Source organism: Coregonus lavaretus, assembly GCF_964263955.1.
Source record: "Coregonus lavaretus genome assembly, contig: HAP1_SCAFFOLD_1781, whole genome shotgun sequence".
In the NCBI taxonomy this organism is placed as follows: Eukaryota; Metazoa; Chordata; class Actinopteri; order Salmoniformes; family Salmonidae; genus Coregonus; species Coregonus lavaretus.
The window spans coordinates 30001-49089 of NW_028160505.1; the positions used below are offsets into that span (position 1 = coordinate 30001).

General features: G+C 40.0%; 1 protein-coding gene across 1 annotated transcript; it reads right to left on the reverse strand.

Moving 5' to 3' along the window:
* Positions 1 to 528: 528 nt before the first annotated feature.
* LOC311121726 (NLR family CARD domain-containing protein 3-like) lies at positions 529 to 3341 on the reverse strand (the record flags this gene model as incomplete). The annotated part of the gene is made up of 3 exons (XM_084196182.1): positions 529 to 718; positions 1131 to 1304; positions 1606 to 3341. Coding segments are annotated over 3 exons (2100 nt in total), but the record flags the coding sequence as incomplete, so codon positions are not given.
* Positions 3342 to 19089: the final 15748 nt, after the last annotated feature.

Sequence of the window (19089 nt, forward strand, 5' to 3'; positions counted from 1 at the left end):
ACATGAATGTAGAAGTGTTCAGAAACATCTTCTATTCTTACTGACAATACAAGTGAAGTGACTCCAAAATGACAGGACATTATTCACAATTCAGTGTCTATTGGGAAAAACATCATCCAAAACACAACCAAGACAAACTGCAAATGTGTTCAACAAGTTTGTAGAATCACAAGCTTGATGTAATCACTGTGGGTAAGGAATATGGGACCAAATACTAAACGTATGACTACTTCAATACAATATAAGTGAATATGTCCAAATTATTACGACTTTTTCAAATGGGAGAACTAGATACATAAAGTCCTTTCATTTCTAAACAGTAACACAGATATGTATGAATACCCTCAAATAAAAGGTGACATTATATACTGTCACCTAATATGAAACATTCCATCTCAAATCCAAAATGCTGGAGCATAGCACCAAATTTAAAACTGTAAGCTTCACTGTCCAAACACATATGGTGTGCACTATGTGTGCCTGGTAAACACATGTGGATCTGGTGAACAGTTATCACTTGTTGATCAACTACAGGAATACTGACCTCAGAGTCTCCAGTTTACAGTGGGGATTCCCCAGTCCAGCAGAGAGCAGCTTCACTCCTGAATCCTTCAGGTCATTGTTACTCAGATCCAGCTCTCTCAGGTGTGAGGGGTTTGACTTCAGAGCTGAGACCAGAGAAGCACAGCCTTCCTCTGTGACTAGACAGCCTGACAGCCTGCAAAGAGTCAAATCATATTAAAACCACACTGCTATTCGTTGGTGTTGAGTCATTTTCTTTCTAAGTGAGTAGATAACATGTTTCTAAACACTACTAAAGTAATCCTGATGATGCCATGATTGAGAAGGATCATGAATGAATCATGAATAATAATGAGTGAGAAAGTTACAGAGGCTACAACAAAATATGCTAACCTCTCACCATTACCTTCAAATAAAAGGTGACATTATATACTGTTGCCTGATATGAAACATTATATCTCAAATCCAAAATGCTGGAGCATAACGCCAAATGTAAAACTGTAAGCTTCACTGTCCAAACACATATGGTGTGGACTATGTGTGTCTGGTAAACACATGTGGATCTGGTGAACAGTTATCACTTGTTGACCAACTACAGGAATACTGACCTCAGAGTCTCCAGTTTACAGTGGGGATTCTCCAGGACAGCAGAGAGCAGCTTCAATCCTGAATCCTTCAGGTCATTGTTACTCAGATCCAGCTCTCTCAGGTGTGAGGGGTTTGACCTCAGAGCTGAGACCAGAGAAGCACAGCCTTTCTCTGTGAGTCCACAGAATGACAGCCTGCAAAGACATCATCATGATTTCACAAACACACTGTTAATTTAACAGCAGTAGTGTAGAATGACAATGGCAGATGCATTTGGTTTATTCTCTTAAACAACATATATATTAATCTTCTGTCTCCTAGAATTGCATGGTCATATTGTTATACTAATGTGAACACCAATGCACTGATTCAGTAAGTTTTTCAATTTAATATTATACATTATATAGAATATATACATATTATAATACATATATTTCTCTAAACTGAATATTTCTTCCTGATGATTAGTACTTAAATGTCATTTTATGTACTCACAGAGCAGCTCTGGAGGCTTTGACCACTGGCAGCAGCCTCAGAAGACCTTTCTCTGATCTGGAGTATTTCTTCGGGTCAAATTCATCCAGCTCCTTTTCTGAAGTCAGCAACACAAAGACCAGAGCTGACCACTGTGCAGGTGACAGTTCTTCTTCTGAGAGCCTTCCTGATCTCAGGTAGCTTTGGATCTCCTCCACTAGAGAATGGTCATTCAGTTCATTCAGACAGTGGAACAGATTGATGCACCTCTCTGGAGAGGGATTCTTCCTGATCTTCTCCTTGATGTACTTGACTGTTTCTTCATGGCTCTGTGAGCTGCTTCTTGTCTTTGTCAGTAGACCCCGTAAGTACTTCTGATTGGACTCCAGTGAGAGGCCCAGAAGGAAGCGGAGGAACAGGTCCAGGTTTCCTGTCTCACTTTGTAAGGCTTTATCCACAGCACTCTTGTAGACAGTAACTTCAGTAACTTGCGGTTTGGCCATTAGATTCTCATTGTTGTTGATGAATGAGAGGAACACATATACAGCAGCCAGAAACTCCTGAATGCTCAGATGCACGAAGCAGTACACCTTGTCCTGGTACAGCCCACATTCCTCTTTAAAGAGCTGTGTGCACAATCCTGAGTACACTGAGGCTTCATTGACATCAATGCCAGCCTCTTTCAGGTCTTCTTCATAGAAAATCAGATTGCCATTCATAAGCTGTTGAAAAGCCAGTTTTCCCAGTGACAGAATGATCTCTTCATTCCAGTGTGTACCTGTCTCTTCTTTCCCAAGATACTTTTCATTCTTCTGTTTGGTATGAAACACCACAAGGTGTGAGTACATCTCAGTCAGAGTCTTGGGCATCTCTTCTCTCTTGTCTGTAGTCAACATGTGTTCAAGGACTGTTGCAGAAATCCAACAGAAGACTGGAATGTGGCACATGATGTGGAGGCTCCTTGATGTCTTTATGTGTGAGATGATTCTGCTGGCCAGGTCCTCATCACTGAACCTCTTCTTGAAGTACTCCTCCTTCTGTGGGTCATTGAACCCTCGTACCTCTGTCACCTGGTCAACACACCCTGAAGGGATCTTATTGGCTGCTGCAGGTCGGGTAGTTATCCAGAGGAGAGCAGAGGGAAGCAGATTTCCCTTGATGAGATTTGTCAGCAGAACATCCACTGATGTTGACTCTGTGACGTCACAACAGATCTTGTTCTTCTGGAAGTCTAGGGGCAGTCGGCACTCATCCAGACCATCAAAGATGAACAGAACATTGTACTTGTCGTAGTTGGAGATTCTTGATTCTTTGGTTTCCATTGAGAAGTGATTGAGAAGTTCAATCAAAGTGTGTTTTTCCATTTTCATCAAATTCAGCTCCCGAAAAGGGAATGAAAATACAAATTGGACATCCTGATTTGCTTTTCCTTCAGCCCAGTCCAGAATGAACTTCTGCACAGAGACTGTTTTTCCAATGCCAGCGACTCCCTTTGTTAGCACAGTTCTGATGAGTTTGTCTTGTCCAGTTAAGGGTTTAAAGATGTCGTTACATTTGATTGCAGTCTCTGGTCTTGCTTGTTTCCTGGTTGTTGTCTCAATCTGTCTCAGCTCATGTTCATTATTGACCTCTCCTGTTCCACCCTCTGTGATGTAGAGCTCTGTGTAGATCTTATTGAGAAGTGTTGGGTTTCCTTGTTTAGCGATCCCCTCAAATACACATTGAAACTTCTTCTTTAGATTAGATTTGAGTTCACGTTGGCAAATCACAGCAAGCTCATCTGAATGAAGAAATAATATTACATCTGTTTTAATGCCTACAGTATTGTAGGACTGTTATAAAATTTTAAATAAAAGTATTATATTGTTTATTATACTTATTATTAATATAAGTATTATTAATGTTGTCTCTCTCTCTGTCTAAATTAATCAATACAACACATCCCTGCTGCTACTTGATGAGGTCACTAGGTGTTGTGTTAAGGCTGCTACAATATCATTTAGTTACACAGCTACTTTAGCTGTACTTTAGCTACAGCTTTTAAATGTTCTAAAACAGCATTCAACATGAGGCAGACAGCTCTTACTTTTCTCCAGTGTGTCAGCAAGCTCCTTCTGGTTCATTTTCCTCAGGACGTGCAGTGTGATCTTCAGAGCCCCCTCTCTGGCACTGCTCTCCTGCTTCTCATCTTCAGCATCCACCACTTCCTTATCCTGCTTCTGACTCTCAAAGCCTTCTGGGAGTTCTGGACTAAGAATCCTCTTGAACATCTTGAGCTCGTTCTTCACAAATGTCATAATATTCTCTTCAAGCAACTGAAATAAATCAAGTCAATAAGTTAAGCAAGAGACAAAATGCTTTCTCATTAACACATGAATGAATGATTGACAGATCAACTTTACTTGAGGTAAACAAAAAACAAATGTACATAACAGGACCACATACACTGAATATGGAGGCCAGGTCTGTTTGATGACTCTGGGAAGACTGACCACTGAGAATCTCTGACTCTGATCTCTCCTGTTGGTTTCTGTGGACAAAACATGAGATTACATTTCCTCATCCAGGGAGTGCACACACACACACACACACACACACACACACACACACACACACACACACACACACACACACACACACACACGGAATGTTGTGTTAGTTTAATATTGATTCAGGACTATGAAAATGGAAAAAAGGATTAGCCTATGGATTATGAAAACAACAAAAAGAAATGGGAAAATGGGAGAGGAGAAATGACTAGAGACAGTGTTGTTTAACTCACTGACCATGACCCATGAGTTCTTCTTACCTTTGTTCAGTAGAAAAGTCTCCCTCTCTAAACTTTATAGGACGATACATAGACTGGTCACTCTTCATGGACACACAGCTGGGTACAGGGGAGGCTGGTCTCTCCTGCTTGATTGGACTTCAACACAACAGAGACAAACATTACATCTCTCATCTACTCTGAGCTCAGATGGAGAAACAAGAGTTTCATTCCAAAACGCTATAAATACATTTTCAGAAATGTTCATAAATTAGCTTTTATTGTTTGAAGAAATTATGAAAGAGATTGGTGTTTTTTCACTTGCTAATCATGGCAGGGGGTTGTTCAATGACAGACATGTATTTGTTTAAAATCTATCACTTGATGGTTTCATTTCAGAGAGACAAATAATCATGTTTTTTTGCACAATGCTACATATCTGCCTCACTCTCAGAGAAATAAGTAGTACTGCTAGGTTTTACACAGTAATAATATATCTGCCTCACTCTCAGAGAAATAAGTAGTATTGCTAGGTTTTACACAGTAATAATATATATCTGTCTCACTCTCAGAGAAATAAGTACCGTATTTTCCGCACTATAAGGCGCACTTAAAAGCCTTTCATTTTCTCAAAAAACGACAGTGCGCCTTATAATCCGGAGCGCCTTATGTATGGATCAATTGGTTAATTGGTTGATCCATACTGGTTGTACACGGCGCTCAAGGCGCTCTATCAAAATGTTTCAGTATGAAAAACCAATAAAAACAATTTAATAATAATGAAATGTTTCAGTACGACTGGTAAACTACAAAGCCGCACCACTTGCAGCATTACGGTAGCCAGTACACACCGGTATTGTGCTTACTCACAGTCCCACACCACTTGTGTGTGTATAAAGACCCCAAAATGGCACCTTTCAAGAGACACGCTTACGACGCAGAGTTCAAGCTCAAGGCTGTCGGTCATGCAGTAGAATATGGGAATAGAGCAGCAGCGAGAGAATTCAACATTAATGAATCAATGGTACGGAAGTGGAGGAAGCAAGAAGATGACCTGCGCCAAGTAAAGAAGACTAAACAGAGTTTCCACGGGAACAAAGCGAGATGGCCACAGTTAGAGGACAAACTCGAACAGTGGGTTGTTGAACAGAGAGCAGCAAGTAGAAGCGTCTCTACAGTCACTATTCGAATGAAGGCAACAGCGCTAGCACGGGACATGACAATCGATGAATTTCGAGGCGGTCCTTCTTGGTGCTTTCGTTTTATGAAAAGACGTAATCTCTCCATCCGCACACGAACTACCGTCTCGCAGCAACTGCCAAAAGATTACCAAGAAAAGCTGGTCACTTTCCGCGCATACTGCAAAAATAAGATCACTGAAAAGAAGATCCGGCCAGAGCACATCACCAACATGGACGAGGTTCCACTCACCTTTGATATTCCCGTGAACCGCACTGTGGAGAAAACGGGGACCAGTACGGTGTCTGTACGTACCACAGGGAATGAGAAGTCATCCTTCACTGTAGTTCTCGCCTGCCAGGCTAATGGCCAGAAACTTCCACCCATGATTATTTTCAAGAGGAAGACCTTGCCAAAAGAGAACTTTCCAGCCGGCGTCGTCATCAAAGCTAGCCCGAAGGGATGGATGGATGAGGAAAAGATGAGTGAGTGGCTGAGAGAAATTTACGTCAAGAGACCGGGTGGCTTTTTCCACACAGCTCCGTCCCTATTGATCTACGACTCAATGCGCGCCCATATCACCGATGCTGTCAAAAAACAAGTGAAGCAAACTAATTCGGAGCTTGCCGTCATTCCGGGTGGATTAACTAAAGAACTCCAGCCGCTAGATATTGGTGTCAACAGGGCGTTCAAAGCTAGACTGCGAGCTGCGTGGGAGCAGTGGATGACAGAAGGCGAACACACGTTCACCAAGACGGGGAGACAGCGCCGGGCGACTTACGCCACTATCTGCCAATGGATCGTGGATGCCTGGGCTGATATATCGGTCTCAACTGTGGTCAAAGCTTTCACGAAGGCAGGAATAATATCTGAACTGCCAGGCAACAGCAGCGACACTGACTCGGATAATGACGAGAGGGAGCCGGGCAGGTTGGATGCCGTAGTCGCCCAACTGTTCAATTCGGACACTGAAGAAGAAGAATTCGAGGGGTTCGTGGATGGGGAATGAACTGAAAAAGTGAGCTTTACGTGTTATATGTAACTGAACAATGTTGAGTTATGCACTAACGTTTGATTTAGTGGTATCAGACTGTTTCTTTTACTACGTGTTTACTGAATCAGGGAAAGGTTCCCCTCCACGTTTGGGAGAAGAGTGAGCAAGGCTGGGAGATATTGTTAATATGCACATTAACATTTGAACAACATTACCATGGGAGTGAACGGAGTTGTCAGAACGCTTAATAAAGTTTGACTTTATCTGACTGTTTTGTTGACATTCCTTTTAGCACAGCTCCATCTAGTGGATGCATAACGCAACCCCAGTCAATTCGTTTGACTACAGTATCTTCTATTCTATGCGCCTTATAATCCGGTGCGCCCTATATATGAAAACAGTTCTAAAATAGGCCATTCATTGAAGGTGCGCCTTTTAATCCGGTGCGCCTTATAGTGCGGAAAATACGGTAGTACTGCTAAGTTTTACATAGTCAAATGTGACCGATCAGCTCAACGGCTCGATCTTATGTAGCAAAATTTTAATTTTGTGTTTTTTACATTAGATAAAAGTAGAGACTCAGCTAGAAAAAGGTATATCATACACTACAGTTGAGGAACAATGGAAAGTAATTCTGCTTTGAAAGATGATAAACTTGTAACCTCTCTTTGAGAAAATGGCCTTTGAAAGTTTTGGTTCACCTACTGGAGAGCTCTTCTTTATCTACAGTGATATTACTTTGGCAGATAATGTCACCCATCTAAATAAATAGTATATATATATATATATATATATATATACAGTGGGGAGAACATGTATTTGATAAATAAATAAATAAAATAAATACACTGCCGATTTTGCAGGTTTTCCTACTTACAAAGCATGTAGAGGTCTGTCATTTTTATCATAGGTACACTTCAACTGTGAGACCTGAACCCAATAGAAAATCATTGGAGGGAGCTGGAAGTCCATATTGCCCAGCGACAGCCCCAAAACCTGAAGGATCTGGAGAAGGTCTGTATGGAGGAGTGGGCCAAAATCCCTGCTGCAGTGTGTGCAAACCTGGTCAAGACCTACAGGAAACGTATGATCTCTGTAATTGCAAACAAAGGTTTCTGTACCAAATATTAAGTTCTGCTTTTTTAACTATATATATATAGTTAACTAAATGTATGGTGTTTTTGGTTTATGTCAGTTTCATTGTTTGTTATGCTATAAATTGTTATGTTATGGTTGTAAGTGGTAGAATGAACTAGAAAATGTCATATTTTGAAATTCTGAGTAATTACTACTTTTGTAAGGATATACTTTATTCAGTACTATTGCAGTTACTAAATAATTCCAATAGCTGGAAGCATAAGACCACAAATGAAATTTCAGAAGATCAGTTTAGTTTTCTCCCTGGATACACCACCACTCCCCCTCACAGGAAAACTCCTGCACACGCTTTTTACTGTCCCTTTCCACACTGCTAACGCAAGAGGAACGACTGAAAAAGCATTTAACACATTACTGTGAAATAATATAATGATGATTCATGTTTATTATTACCTGTTTTTATGCTCATGTTTTGAAATTATACTTCATTACTATAACGATTATCAATAAGCCTGAACATTAATTTAGTCACCTCTGGTTGAGAAAAACATATTTTCCTAGTACATTCATTGTCAGATTCATCAACCAGCAGAGAGCACTCTGCCTTCTAGCACAAGTGAGGGGCATGTTGAGGTACATTTGCTAACTGGGAGGGTTGCACGATCTAATTTATTGGTGGGCTGGAAGACGCACTCTTGTCTTATCTATTCCGAGGTTGTTTAATCGATATATTAGATATTTAAAAATGCATGTATACTAGGGTTGAGGTTGGAGCATCTGACTAGTGATTATTTACCAGGGGTTCAACACCTGCTATAGTCACTATTTAATTGCTCTTCCAAAAGCATCACAGGCCTAATACGAGATATATAGCTAACTAAAGTAATGAGTGACCATTTCAGAAAATCATGGGACATATAGTATTTGGTTGCATGCTATTTTATGTTAATCATATTGCTGCTTGTAGCCTATAACTGATGCTTCGTTGTCTTATGCTGCCATGTATTGGAAATATTTAGCTATTAAAAGTTATTAATTCACGTACAGACATTGGTGAGGCAGCTGAGAAATAAAGTGTATTAGATCAGTCTCAAACCTGCCCCACGCCAATTGCTGGACTTTCACACAGAGTTTATTAGGTCACCCAGTTCAAACCACATTTGAAAAATAAAACAAATGTGTCTTATTTATCAAGTGCTCTGTGTTGCTATTATACATATAATAAAATAACAACAAAATAATTGAAACACTATTTAATACTATAATTGTATTTATTAAGATAATAGTATTACTAAAATAGTTTCTAAAAGTGTTCTAGGCTACCCTACCCTAGAATTAGGGGTTGCGGCTAAAATAGGTTATAAGTAGGGTAAGAGTTTCTGTATAGCACTTTGTGACATCTGGTGGTGTAAAAATAGCTTTATAAATACATTTGATTGATTGTTAGGTTTAGGGTTTTTATGGCAAAAAACAGTATGGGTTTATAGCACTCTTGCGCCTCCCTTTGGCCATCTGTGGGTACTACATAACTCATTCATTACATGTTTTACATTTACATTTTACATATTTAGCAGACGCTCTTATCCAGAGCGACTTACAGTTAGTGAGAGCATACATTTTCATACTGGCCTCCCGTGGGAAACGAACCCACAACCCTGGCGTTGCAAGCGCCATGCTGTACCAACTGAGCTATATGACACTTGCTAGGCTCATAATCTGAGGTAGCAACTGCGTCAGATCTACAAATCCATTAGCTAGACCACCCGATTAGACAACAATCACCCCATTATACCCATTTGGTTTGCAACTCAGTGAACAGCAGCCACTTAGAAACAACAAGTTGTCAAAAAAATGGTTATTTCTTAATTAAAAAAAGTATTCTGGCTGTTTAAATCGGTCACATCTTGAAAAAGAGGACAGGGAAATGCGTTTTGTTTAGATTGTACACTTTTTTCTTAAAACAAATATGTTTAACCATGACCAGAAAATGTTTCATGTTTGATGGCTTTGCGCCAGACAACACCTCTTAGACTGTGGCTCACCACAACATGTACTCAGGTTAACATTGAGCGCGCTCACCAAGTAACCGTAACCTTGTTACCTGAGGTAAACCTACAGGGTTAGCGCTCACCAAGTAGCCATAACCTTATTAATAATAAGTTACCTGAGGTAAACCTACAGGGTTAACGCTCACCAAGTAGCCGTAACCTTGTTAATAATAAGTTACCTGAGGTAAACCTACAGGGTTAACGCTCACCAAGTAGCCGTAACCTTGGTAATAATAAGTTACCTGAGGTAAACCTACAGGGTTAGCGCTCACCAAGTAGCAGTAACCTTGGTAATAATAAGTTACCTGAGGTAAACATACAGGGTTAACGCTCACCAAGTAGCTGTAACCTTGGTAATAATAAGTTACCTGAGGTAAACCTACAGGGTTAACGCTCACCAAGTAGCAGTAACCTTGGTAATAATAAGTTACCTGAGGTAAACCTACAGGGTTAACGCTCACCAAGTAGCAGTAACCTTGGTAATAATAAGTTACCTGAGGTAAACCTACAGGGTCAACGCTCACCAAGTAGCCGTAACCTTGTTAATAATAAGTTACCTGAGGTAAACCTACAGGGTTAACGCTCACCAAGTAGCCATAACCTTGTTAATAATATGTTACCTGAGGTAAACCTAAAGGGTTAACGCTCACCAAGTAGCCGTGACCTTGGTAATAATTAGTTACCTGAGGTAAACCTACAGGGTTAACGCTCACCAAGTATCCATAACCTTGGTAATAATCAGTTACCTGAGGTAAACCTACAGGGTTAACGCTCACCAAGTAGCCGTAACCTTGGTAATAATCAGTTACCTGAGGTAAACCTACAGGGTTAACGCTCACCAAGTAGCCGTAACCTTGTTAATAATAAGTTACCTGAGGTAAACCTACAGGGTTAACGCTCACCAAGTAGCCGTAACCTTGGTAATAATAAGTTACCTGAGGTAAACCTACAGGGTTAGCGCTCACCAAGTAGCAGTAACCTTGGTAATAATAAGTTACCTGAGGTAAACATACAGGGTTAACGCTCACCAAGTAGCTGTAACCTTGGTAATAATAAGTTACCTGAGGTAAACCTACAGGGTTAACGCTCACCAAGTAGCAGTAACCTTGGTAATAATAAGTTACCTGAGGTAAACCTACAGGGTTAACGCTCACCAAGTAGCAGTAACCTTGGTAATAATAAGTTACCTGAGGTAAACCTACATGGTCAACGCTCACCAAGTAGCCGTAACCTTGTTAATAATAAGTTACCTGAGGTAAACCTACAGGGTTAACTCTCACCAAGTAGCCATAACCTTGTTAATAATATGTTACCTGAGGTAAACCTAAAGGGTTAACGCTCACCAAGTAGCCGTGACCTTGGTAATAATTAGTTACCTGAGGTAAACCTACAGGGTTAACGCTCACCAAGTATCCATAACCTTGGTAATAATCAGTTACCTGAGGTAAACCTACAGGGTTAACGCTCACCAAGTAGCCGTAACCTTGGTAATAATCAGTTACCTGAGGTAAACCTACAGGGTTAACGCTCACCAAGTAGCCATAACCTTGTTAATAATAAGTTACCTGAGGTAAACCTACAGGGTTAATGCAGGCAGGTCTCATTGATAACAATAGTGAAGTTGGCATTGTGACGCAGAACAATGGGCTGGGAATAGAATGTTCTGAAGGGGAGTCGGTGTCACGGAGCTCAATAGAACTAATAGGAGCTGGTAGGGTGAAAAATGTCCGAACGTAAGGCCTGTTTTTTCGCGATTACTTCATAACTAGGGACAAGGTGTTGGGTTCTATTTTTCTCATAATTGGATCTGTATGTGGTGAATAACTTAGAAGGAATGCATTAATGATAAGCATAGGTTTGTACTATACTGATATAAATTTTTTCACATAACAGGCTGTGATTCATGTGTGGAACGTTAGGGGAAGGACAGATAAGACTTGTATTTCTTACAGATACGAACACTGCCTCTTTGTTGTCTGTGAACCGTTGTCTGTGAACCGTCCTTGGATGTAGGAACGTAGTCTTTTGGGTGCTGACTCTACAGGTTGTTATGATAAACTTATGCCTGGGAACGGTGGAGCGCCAAGGGGTGGGACCAACCCGTGCGCCAACGGATTGGCTGAGTAAAGTCTAAACCACACTCAGTCCTTTACTCTGATTGGCCAACAGAAGAGGTGGGAACTCTCTGTCAGAGTATTTGAGAAATAACCTGTAAACAATGGTTTAGTTCTCTGAGTGCCCTGCGAGGTATTTCAGCGGACCTGTATATACAAACCTTCATACTTATCATACATACATTTTGCATATAATAAATTAAGCTTGGATTGAAGATCTCTTGATTCTTATTCCAATACCAGATTTGAATTACGCAATTTCTAACAATGGTAATATTATGAAACTGGGCTCCATGGCGGATGCAATGAACTAGTTTTTCTCAGAAAAAAAGCGTTAAAAAAATTATATTAAAAAGTTTGGTCCTTGGACACAGAGGGGTTAAACACTAAAGTTACCGTCCATCTAGTGAGAAGAGGAGAACCGGACAGAGGGAGCGTAGGCCAGCATCCGTCAACGAGAGAGGGAGAAGCCCTCCACGGTATTTAACAGGTGGAAGAAATAACCAGGGAGCTCCATCGGTCCACAAGAAATGCAGGCAGCCGGTGATGATGTAGTGGTAACTAGGATAACTAGGATGCTGCTGGTAGAGTAGCTAGCTTAGCTAGCTGTACCGACTAGCTTGGCTAGCTAGCAGGTCGTTCGTCTGTCCCTCGTCTCGAGGATGATGACGAATCCGGTGAACCACAAGATGAAACAAGGATAGCGAGTGAAAAGGATCTGGCTACACTCATACTGTCACTGACCATTAAGCAAAAAAGCAAATTGAACAATAAACTTCGGTGTCTCAACACTGTAACGAACTCCGTCGTTATTCCCCAAGATCACCTCAGACCACTCTGCGCGTAAATGGACAATATGCTTGGCGCCAAACCGAACGTGGACGCGGACAGTTCTGTACGTGGACGCGGAAAGTTCCAGAACGCGGACATGAGCAGAGCCACACAATAAACTAAACCCAGTCTTTACAGTCGGGTACATTAGCAATATTCATTTATTAAATTATGTAAAGCAAACATTCTATGTTTTTTTATAACAATATTTTGAGATCTGGGCCCATATCCACAAAGTATCTCAGAGTAGAAAATTGGTCGTATAAGTGCTGAAAATTAAGACATTTTACACTTATGGGTATAAATTCCACACCATATCTATTTTGATAGTGAAGATAACATTTTAAATTTGGCTCTATACTCCAGCAGTTTGGAATTGAGATCAAATGTTTCATATGAGGTGACAGTATATAATGTCACCTTTTACATTTTTCAGATACATCAGTGTCCTGAAACCTGCCATATTTATAAATGAATGTATCCTTATTAGAAATTACAAATTATCAAAGTATTGCTTGTAGATAGAAAAATATAAAGTATAAATATTTGAGTAGACTGACCAGAGCAGTTTAAAAAGCAGTATCAGTCAAAAGACAGACAGTGAGGTATCAGATTTAGATTGTATTGAGTATACAGTCCACACCATATCTATTTTGACAGTGAAGCTAACATTTTAAATGTAGCTCTGTACTCCAGTATTTTGGATTTGAGATCAAATGTTTCATATGAGGTGACAGTATATAATGTCACCTTTTATTTGAGGATATTTTAATACATATCTGTTTCAACATTTAGAAATGAAAGCTCTTTATGTATCTAGTCCCCCTATTTGAAGAAGTCAAAAGTATTCTGACCAATTCACTTATAGTGTATTAACGTAGTCAAAAGTTGAGTATTTGGTCTCAAACTCATTGGTTGCATTTGCAGTTTGTTTTGGTTGTGTTTTGGGTTATGTTTTGTCCAATAGTAACTGAATGGTGGATGATGACTGGAGTAATTTTCTGTCTAAGTGAGTAGATAACATGTTTCTAAACACTACTAAATGAATCCTGATGATGCCATGATTAAGACAAATCATGAATGAATCATGAATAATAATGAGTGAGAAAGTTACAGAGGCTACAACAAAACATGCTAACCTCTCACCATTACCAATAACAGAGGGGGTATGATCCTTGTTCCTCTGTAACTTTCTCATTCATCATCATTCACGATTCATTCATGATTATTCATAATCATGTTAGCGTCCACATGAATGTAGAAGTGTTCAGAAACATCTTCTATTCTTACTGACAATACAAGTGAAGTGACTCCAAAATGACAGGACATTATTCACCATTCAGTTTCTATTGGGGAAAACATAATCCAAAACACAACCAAAACAAACTGAAAATGTATTCAACAAGTTTGTAGAATAACAAGCTTGATGTAATCACTGTGGGTAAGGAATATGGGACCAAATACTAAACATTTGACTAAATTAATTTGTCCAAATAATTACGACTTTTTCATTGGGGAGAATTACACACATAAAGTGCTTTAATTTCTAAACGGTAAAACAGATATGAATTAATACCTTTAAATAAAAGGTGACATTCTGTACTGTTGCCTAATATGAAACATTCTATCTCAAATCCAAAATGCTGGAGCATAGCACCAAATGTAAAACTGTAAGCTTCACTGTCCAAACACATATGGTGTGGACTATGTGTGCCTGGTAAACACATGTGGATCTGGTGAACAGTTCTCACTTTTTGACCAACTACAGGAATACTGACCTCAGAGTCTCCAGTTTACAGTGGGGATTCCCCAGTCCAGCAGAGAGCAGCTTCACTCCTGAATCCTTCAGGTCATTGTTACTCAGATCCAGCTCTCTCAGGTGTGAGGGGTTTGACTTCAGAGCTGAGACCAGAGAAGCACAGCCTTCCTCTGTGACTAGACAGCGTGACAGCCTGCAAAGAGTCAAATCATATTAAAACCACACTGCTATTCTTTGGTGGTCAAAATAGTGGCAGTATATTTTTTTCAACATATTCAGATATATCAGTGTCCTGAAACCTGCCATATCTATTCATAAATGAATGTTTCATTATTAGAAATGACAAATTATCAAAGTATTGCATGTAGATAGAAAAATGTATAGTACAAATATTTGAGTAGACTGACCAGAGCAGTTTAAAAAGCAGTATCAGTCAAAAGACAGACAGTGAGGTATCAGATTTAGATTGTATTGAGTATACAGTCCACACCATATCTATTTTGACAGTGAAGCTAACATTTTAAATGTGGCTCTATACTCCAGCATTTTTGATTTGAGATCAAATGTTTCATATGAGGTGACAGTATATAATGTCACCTTTTATTTGAGGGTATTTTAATACATATCTGTTTCACCGTTTAGAAATGAAAGCACTTTATGTTACTAGTCCCCCCATTTGACGAAGTCAAACGTATTCTGACCATTTGACTAATAGTGTATTAACGTAGTCAAAAGTTGAGTATTTGGTTGTAAACTCGTTGGTTGTGTTTGCAGTTTGTTTTGGGTTATGTTTTGCCCAATAGTAACTGAATGGTGGATGATGACTGGAGTAATTTTCTGTCTAAGTGAGTAGATAACAGGTTTCTGTAGCTGTGCCACTAGAGATCCTGGTTCGAATCCAGGCTCTGTCGTAGCCGGCCGCGACCGGGAGACCCATGGGGCGGCACACAATTGGCCCAGCGTCGTCCAGGGTAGTATATAATGTCACCTTTTATTTGAGGGTATTTTTACACGTGTCTGTTTCACCATTTAGAAAAACAAATGCACTTTATGTATCTAGTCCCCCTATTTGAAGAAGTCATAAGTATTCTGACCAATTCACTTATTGTGTTTTAAAGTAGTCAAATGTTTAGTATTTGGTCCCATATTCCTTGCCGACAATAATCACCACAACGTGTATCCAGGTGAACATTGAGTGCTTTATAAATACATTTGATTGATTGATAGGTTTAGGTTTTTTATGGCAAAAAACAGTATGGGTTTATGGCACTCTTGCTCCTCCTTGTGGCCGAATGTGGGTACTACATAACTCATTCACGACACCTGCTAGGCTCATAATCTGAGGTAGCAACTGCGTCAGATCTACAAATCCATTAGCTAGACCACCCGATTAGACAACAATCACCCCATTATATCCATTTGGTTTGCAACTCAGTGAACCTGCGCAGCATTCGCTCAATTTGATGCCTACGAAGGAAGAATTCGATGCATATCAAATTATTATTTCTTAATTAAAAAATGTCTTCTGGCTGTTTAAATTGGCCACATCTTGAAAAAGAAGACAGGGAAGTTTAGATTGTACACTTTTTTCTTAAAACAAATATGGTTAACCATGACCAGAAAATGTTTAATGTTTGATGGCTATCCGCCAGCCATCACCTCTTAAACTGTGTCTCACCTCACTATAGGTGACCACAACATGTACTCAGGTGAACAGTGAGCGCGCTCACCAAGTAGCCGTAACCTTGTTAATAATCAGTTACCTGAGGTAAACCTACAGGGTTAACGCTCACCAAGTAGCCGTAACCTTGTTAATAATAAGTTACCTGAGGTAAACCTACAGGGTTAACGCTCACCAAGTAGCTGTAACCTTGTTAATAATAAGTTACCTGAGGTAAACCTACAGGGTTAACGCTCACCAAGTAGTCGTAACCTTGTTAATAATAAGTTACCTGAGGTTAACCTACAGGGTTAATGCAGGCAGGTCTCATTGATAACAATAGTGAAGCTGGCATTGTGACGCAGAACAATGGGCTGGGAATAGAACGTTCTGAAGGCGAGTCGGTGTCACGGAGCTCAATAGAACTAATAGGAGCTGGTAGGGTGAAAAATGCCCAAACATAAGGCCTGTTTTTTCGCAATTACTTCATAACCAGGGACAGAAGGTAATATTATGAAACTGGGCTCCATTGCGGATGCAATTAACTAGTTTTTATCAGAAATAAATGTTGTAAAAAAGGTCACTTGAGGCGCCCCGAAAATAATATTCAAAAGTTCAGTCCTTTGACACAGAGGGGTTAAACACTAAAGTTACCGTCCATCTAGTGAAGAGAGGAGAACCGGACAGAGGGATGGTAGGTAGCCAGCATCCGTCAACGAGAGAGGGAGAAGCCCTCCACGGTATTTAACAGGTGGAAGAAACAACCAGGGAGCTCCATCGGTCCACAAGAAATGCAGGCAGCCGGTGATGATGTAGTGGTAGCTAGGATAACTAGGATGCTGCTGGTAGAGTAGCTAGCTTAGCCAGCTGTACTGACTAGCTTGGCTAGCTAGCAGGTCGTTCGTCTGTCCCTCGAGGATGATGACGAATACGGTGAACCACAAGATGAAACAAGGATAGCGAGTGAAAAAGGATCTGGCTACGAGTGAAAAGGATCTGGCTACACTCATACTGTCACTGACCATTACGCAAAAAAGCTAATTGAACAATAAACTTCGGCGTCTCAACACTGTAACGAACTCTGTCGTTGTTCCCCAACATCACCTCAGTCCACTCAGCGCGTAACTGGACAATATGCTTGGCGCCAAACCGTACGTGGACGCGGACTGTTCTGGGCGTGGACGCGGACAGTTCCAGAACGCGGACATGAGCAGAGCAAGACAATACATTTACATTTTAATCACTTAGCAGACGCTCTTATCCAGAGCGACTTACAGTTAGTGAGTGCATACATAACCCAGTCTTTATACTGGCTTACATTAGTAATATTCATTTATTTATTTTTATATGTAAAACAAACATTCAAAGTTTTTTAATAACAAAGTGTCTCAGAGTAGAACATTGGTCGTATAAGTGCTGAGAAGAAAGACATTTTACACTTATGGGTATAAATTAAAGCTATGCATGAAGCCTCTAGTCCCACCTAGTCGGTAGATATTTAGGACACCTCATGAGCTGTCCTAACCAGTTAAGAGTTAACAGCAGGTGTCTTGATAATACTATATAATAATGCAGTGAGTCAGTGGTTCCTGCGCCACATGTAATTGCTTTGGAGTAGTTAAAATAATGTTTCTATATTTCTATATGATCAATCCATAAATAATATAGACCTATATGCAACAGTTTCTCTTCAGCTTTTGACAATGATTTCTGTATAATAATTAAGTATAATAAATGTTGGTGATTCAATAGCCTAGTTAATCATTACATGTCTTTTAACACACTATCTATGTTTTGCTCAGTCTGGCAGTTACCCAGAACTATCAGAGGCTCTCTCTCTTGTGGCTGCTGCTGATGACAACTGAATGTATGTTATCATAATAATGATGTCTGCATAACATTTTGTCTTCATTTTGGCAGATTAACTCATGCTTATTTCTGAATATTAACTCAGGTTTTCGCCCAGCGGCAAATGAGTTGGAGCTGTGGCAGGCGTTGGATCTGTGGCCGAAAAGTGTCCTGTTTGAATCCCGGGCCAGGCGCTGGAAAGAACAGACGGAATTGATCTGACCCCTGGAGGGCTGCTGGGTCCACGTCCTCAAAACAATCACCTTTCGTTGGGCCCTTGAGCAAGGCCCTTAACCCCACAACATGCTCTCCATCCAGGGGCGCTGCACTGCAGCTTGAACCTGTGCTGGTCTCAACTGTATGTGTGAGGTCTGCTGTTTGGGGGGGTTATGAACGGAGCAGAAAATACATTTTTGTTGTTTGCTGGAACTAATGGACAAAGTTGTACTGTATTGCAATGTATTGTATTGTAAAGAAGTCAGCCAGAGTTGGGCCATCGTTCGAACAAAGAGATGCCTCCCTGGCCACCAGTGTGTTTGAATATAACGAAGATAAATTCTACCCCCCATACAATACTTTCATACACAGTAATTACTTTTTTTATATATATAATAATAATAATTAATTATACACATTACATTTTGGATAGATAGTACTCAGACATCTATAGTGTTTACAGTAATGACTATTACCGATCATGATCTTTTTTAATCCCACCCCTCTGCTACTCTCAGCCCCGCCCACCTATCTCCGTAGAACATCCTCTTTTGATTTCCACCTGCCATATTTTTTTCAGCTGCGCTGTGATGTCATACATGCATTTTTAACCTTTCTAGTCGCATAGTATCCACAGACTGTAAGTTAAAGATCAATATTTTTCATAAGAGTATTGTTCTATTGTTGATTGACTGACTATGGCTTTCCAAACCCCCAGCACTGCTATTTCTAAGGATAATTTTTAATGAATATTGGGATTTTTCAACCATTCCTATTTTCCTATAAATTATATTCTTAGTTAAAAATATTCCTATTTAATAGTAGTAGCCATAATTCATAAATGACACCATGCAGGGTTCTATATGGAGCCATTTTGGTTCAGGGAAGAAGAACCTCTAGAGTTCTGATCAAAGAACCCTATAAAAGGTTTCTATATAGAACCTTTAGTGGTTCCATATATTAAGCAAGTGATAGAACCCTTGTTGTTTAA